Below are 5,339 nucleotides of genomic sequence, written 5' to 3'. Positions count from 1 at the left end.
TCAGTAGAAAACTGTTTCCTGCAGAGTAGTTTTCCAGCACAGACAGCAGTAGGTCCATCTCCCATTTGCAGAGCATCACAGTGTATGGAGAGAACCTCAGTTTATAACAATATCTACACCGCAAACAAACTCAGCCTTCCTGGAGAGCAGCAACTGGAAATACTCGCTTCTGTGCAAAGCTGTAGAGTCTAGTCACTCAAAGAAGCTAAATTTCAGGGAAATATTAAAATAAATGGATATTCTTGCAACAATGTTCTAAAGAGAACACCTCCACAATGTCTTTTGCCAAGAGGAAACAATCAGAAGGGTTTTTGACTTTTCTCTTGCCTCTTACTATTCCATAGAGCAAGAGTAGAAAGTCATCAACAAAGGGAAACTTATGAACCAAGTGAGAAAGTGGGACACACACTGTTTTTTCCAGAAAAAGCAGCAGTCTTTTACTGACAAACAGGACAAAATTGCTAATTACAGCCTGGAGCGAGGAAGGTTTCTATCAGGAATATCATGCTGGAGTCTGAGCACCTGTTCTCAATAGGAAAAAATGTTTCATCTCCAAAGGACAGACTGGAATTAGCATGGCTGCAACCTTTTATGAGGCCATAGCACCTCTCCAATCATTAGACCAGACTGATTAAAACTGCTTTGATCCTGTTCTCCTTGTACTGACCTGGCTTCTTCCCCAGCCTGGCACATTTGACGTTGCAGGAGGCTTTTGTTTTAATTTTACAATCCATTTAATAGCTTTAATTCCTGAAGAGATCCTCTCAGAACTAGAGCACACTACCATAAAACATTACAACAGGAGACACAGTAATGGTCTATTCTTTCATTGCCCTGTGTGACTGCTGGTAGACATTTGCTCCTTTGTTACAACATTCATTTATCCTTCTTCCCTCCCTCCCAATCCAAGCAAACTCCATAGGTCCTCTGTCTAAGGAAGAGCACCTATAAGGTTTCTCACAGAGATCTGCATCTCTTGGGTCTGATCAGGTACATGCTCATCAAGGTCTCTTCTCTGCAAAAGGCCTTAAACCAAACGCAACAGAGCAAAGCCCTATTGCATATCCTGGTGGTGAGAGTGGAAGAAACCACCAAAACTTGAAACCTCTTGATGTATTTGTGTGTGCTTTTGATTAAAGAGCTAGAACACACTGCAGAGGCAACTCGAACACATTTATTTCACGCTGTTCCCAGTGCAGCAGGATGCAGTATGACTTAGGTATTAGCAAGCAGTGACCAGGACTTGACTAAAGGAAGGACAATTGCTGCCCAGTACCCGGCTATCCAACAATTCCAGTGAACTCACAACATCTTACTTCCCCTAACGGCCTCCAGAACATTTGCTCCTGACACTTTTCAGAAGGATTTGGCAGGTAAAGCTTCAGACTGGAGCCAAGAGGAGGAGCTCTGTAATGGGTTTTTAACTCACCTGCTGCGACCTTCAGACATTTGCTGTCTCTCTTACTCTTTCTTTGCAGAGCCCAAACTCCCACGCAACACAGTGAGACCTTTCAGCACTCTCAGAACAAGTTAGCAGGAACAAGACGACCGACTAGAGGCTCTGGAGTTAAATAAGTGGTTTTACTTTCAAGTGTCAGAGTACCAGACTTGTAACTCAAGCTAACAGCAGAATATACAGAGAATATTCAATACAGAGAAACTCAAGCACCTGAAAATTATCAGCCAGCACTGGTACAGCCAGAGGATTCTTCTTACAAGGTTAAATCCCTGTATGAAGGTTAACACCACACTGAAAAATGCATTTTGGTCAACAAGAACACAGTTACACAGGCCTAACAATTACCGGCACAGGCTCTCTGTTTAAACCTGGCCAGGTTACTACTAGCATTTCTAGTATGCTTGTTCATTCTTCTACTAGCCGTTGATGCGGTAATTCACATGGATTTCAGGTTTGATGTCACATACTAGAGACAACAGCTGGGAAAGGACCACCTCACGGTTCTTCTGGAAGTTCTGCTGGATCACACTCATCTTTTCCTGGGTCTCTTTCTCAACTTCAGTGGTGCAGCTGCCATGAGATCCGAGGGCCTACAAATACCAAAGGGAAGAGCATGCTCACATGCGAGTTGTTTGACAAAAACACCACTCCTAGACCTGTATTTCGTTATTCTGGATTGCCACACTGCATCTCAACCATTAATCTTTGCTGAGGAGAAAAAACTGCACTCAGAAAAATGAAAATACCATTGGTTGCCCTACTCCTATTTCCCACTGAGCTTACCCAAGTTTATATTTCATTCACAGCCCATGCCAGTTGGGAGCACAGGCTTCTAAAGAGTAACTGAAATAAAGGTCCTGCTGTACTGGCAACTGGAACTGGGCACTGCTGGGTGTTACTGTACTGTTAGAGAAGTAATACTCATAATTTAGTTTAAGCACACTCTTCCCATCATCCCATTGCTTCTACCCTTGGAGAATCTTTATAAAAATCTCTGCCTCCCTAACAGGACTGTGGGCCACCTGACACACACAGCAAGGAATCTTTCCCAGCTTGCAATGCCCTTCTTGTTCCATACACAAGGACAGAGAGAGCTAATTCCCATTGTAAGCAGAGGGAAAAAGCACAGAAAAAGTACACTGAAGGAGACCAACACTCTGGGACTCAAAGTGCTTCCCTCTCTGGAGAAGGATAAATAGAATAGAACTAGCTGACAGGCAGTGAAGCGCACTTTATTAGCCTGGAATTGCCTGGTGAACCAAGCTAAGTGGTTGTGAAAAATTAATCCTAACCTACTGACACGAAGCCTTTTATGCAGGAGGAGAGAGGAGGTGTTAATCAGGGGACGGACAGAGGGGAGGGTGGCCAGCTCATATTGTGAAGTTTCCAGAACTGAGAAGACACACAGGCGGTGGAAAGATCCTGATTGTGTCACGGCCCTCGGCTGCTAAAAGGCTGCAGTTCTTCACCTTTTGGGAACACTTCCTCTGCTCAGAATGGAAGGAAAACACAGCAGGCAACACTGCTAAGAAGAACACAAGCCTCAGGACTGCCTCAGCAAGATAGCAACATCAAAGAGGCAAGCGGTTTCTACCACGTTAGCATCATGGAAAACAGCTTATCACAGGAGTGAGTTTGGCCTGCTTTTGACACTGCTCTGTGCTGCAGGTTCTGGGTGATTGCTACCCATCAGGGCACTAGCCAGGACATGAGGTTATTGAGCTAATTCACTGCCAGTCAGTAGTTCCTCCTGTGGAGATGCAGTACACCATGTTCTGATTCATTTCCACTGGTTTTTCCGTGACACGTGGCTGTACGTCAAAGACAGGCCATGAGAGAAGTACTCCTCCTGCAATGCTTTCCACCCCAAGGGCTGCACTCAGAGCAAGTAACCCCGAATGCAAGGCTAAGGGGTTGAGTACATGACAGTGAATGATATAGGAAACAAACCGCTGCTTCCTTGGCTTTGAATTCCTTCTCCCTCTGCAGACGGTACTGCTCAATCTCTGCCTGGGCTTCTTCTTTTGCCTGCTTCAGCCTCCGATTCTTCCCTGTAACCAAGGAACAGATCAAATTAAATAAAGAGAAAGTACTGAAGAGTGTATTTCCCCACACATTTCCAGCTACCCAATACAAAACAATAACTACAGCATTTGCTATCGCAGCGGGTCCTTCTGTAGGAGGCAACAGCAGGACACCACAGTCCCTCCAGCCTTGCGGTCTCAGCCTGAAGTAGCCCTGTGTACCACCAAAACATTGCCAAGTCCACCATGCAATGAGTGGCCATCAGCAAGAACTGGAGAGGTTCTCTGGATACATTAGACAACCTCCAGGCCTAGCCTCGCTGATGTGAATGGAACTGAAAAATGCCAAAGAGCACATCAGAAAGGACACTAAGTCTTAGTTTCACCTCAGGCCAATTGTGCAACCAACAGAAAAAACAACTACTGCATCAAGTTCCCCTCTTGGACTTTCCACTACACCCTCTCTTCCAAGATTATCATGGAATCATAGAATGGCTTGGGTTGAAAAAGACCTCAAAGCCCATCCAGTCCCAACCCCTCTGCCATGGGCAGGGACACCTCCCACTGGATCAGGGGCTCCAAGCCCCATCCAGCCTGGCCTTGAACACCTCCAGGGATGGGGCAGCCACCACTGCTCTGGGCAACCTGGGCCAGGGCCTCCTCACCTTCACAGCAAAACATTTCTCCCTGAGATCTCATCTCCTCTCAATCTTCTCTCTTGCAGCTCAAAAGTCATTCTCCCTTGTCCTGTCCCTGCACTCCCTGATCAAGAGCTCCTCCCCAGCTTTCCTGGAGCCCCTTTCAGTACTGGAAGCTGCTCTAAGGTCTCCCTGGAGACCTCCTTTATCATTAGAGTGAGATATAATAATATATTTCTCACCACCCTGTGAGGGGACAGAACCAAAACACAGCTAAGTTCAATCAAAAGAAAAAAAAAAAGATAAAAATGCTTAAAGCAGAAAGGTTTTGTAAAAGTCGTGGTCTTTGTAGGCAGAATTGCTCTCAATAAGAAAAGCAACTCGGATCCCCAAGGGGTAGCACTCTTAGCTCAACGAAATATCTCGAGCCCAGCACAGAAACAAACCGTTTTCATTGCGAATAAAAAACAGTTAAAGCCAGGAAAGACACAGAGAGGCAGAAGCATCCCCGCTGCTGGCCCTGCTGCCGTGAGGAGGGTTTACACGGCGTTCTCCTCCCGGGGAGCGCTCCTTCCAGGGCTGAGGGAGACCGGGTTCCCACCGTACCCTCCTGTCCACGCAGGGGTCGGGGGGCCGGGCAGGCCCTGCCCTCCCGTGGTTCCAGGGCCCCGCGGCCCCCGCCGCTCACTGCCAGCGGCTCCCCCGGGCCCGCGCGGCCTGGGGCCGTACTCACGCTTGCGGGCCTCGGCCACCTTCTCGGCGGCGCGCTTCTCGGCCTGCAGCAGCTGCTGGATGCCCTGCGACTGGCTCGCCATGACCGAGGCCGCCCCGCGCCCTCAGCCCCGAAACCCGCTACCGGCAGCGCCGCCCGCGCTGCGACCGCCCCGCCCCGGCCCCGCCACTTCCGGCGGGGAGGCCACGCCCCTTCCGGCCCCATCGCCCGGGCCACACCCCCCCGTATTGACCACGCCTCATACACGCCCCTTTTTCCTTACAAGGGAGTTGACCACGCCCCTTTCCCATGGCCGCTTCCCCTGGTTCCCCCTCGACTTGGCCCCGCCCCTCCTCCCTTATAAGGGCATTGGTCCCACGCCCATGTCCCCGCCCCTGTCTCCATCCCGCCCCCCCCGCCCCTGCAGGGAGCCTCCCTCCATCTGACACCTGCCTAAAGAGGTAGGAGTTTATTTGTATTTATTCCATGGTCTTTAATCAATGGTC

General features: G+C 48.8%; 1 protein-coding gene across 1 annotated transcript; it reads right to left on the bottom strand.

The window, feature by feature from the left end:
* Positions 1 to 1,562: 1,562 nt before the first annotated feature.
* Positions 1,563 to 5,004, bottom strand: ATP6V1G1 (ATPase H+ transporting V1 subunit G1). Its single transcript, XM_069873324.1, has 3 exons — positions 4,855 to 5,004; positions 3,410 to 3,510; positions 1,563 to 2,049 (listed from the first exon to the last, which is right to left on the bottom strand). Exons 1-3 carry the CDS (start codon positions 4,934 to 4,936, stop codon positions 1,876 to 1,878), a joined length of 357 nt encoding a protein of 118 aa, XP_069729425.1. The 5' UTR covers positions 4,937 to 5,004; the 3' UTR covers positions 1,563 to 1,875.
* Between the last annotated feature and the right edge of the window lie 335 nt (positions 5,005 to 5,339).

Source organism: Phaenicophaeus curvirostris, chromosome 20, assembly GCF_032191515.1.
Source record: "Phaenicophaeus curvirostris isolate KB17595 chromosome 20, BPBGC_Pcur_1.0, whole genome shotgun sequence".
NCBI lineage: Eukaryota > Metazoa > Chordata > Aves > Cuculiformes > Cuculidae > Phaenicophaeus > Phaenicophaeus curvirostris.
This window is presented reverse-complemented; position numbering and strand designations above follow the sequence as displayed.

Coding starts and splice junctions, on each gene's coding strand:
- ATP6V1G1 (XM_069873324.1), bottom strand. CDS start 4,936: ATGGCGAGCCAGTCGCAGGGCATCCAGCAGCTGCTGCAGGCCGAGAAG. Junction 3,511..4,854: donor GGTGGCCGAGGCCCGCAAGC/GTGAGTACGGCC, acceptor CCTTGGTTACAG/GGAAGAATCGGAGGCTGAAG. Junction 2,050..3,409: donor TCAAAGCCAAGGAAGCAGCG/GTTTGTTTCCTA, acceptor TGGTATTTGTAG/GCCCTCGGATCTCATGGCAG.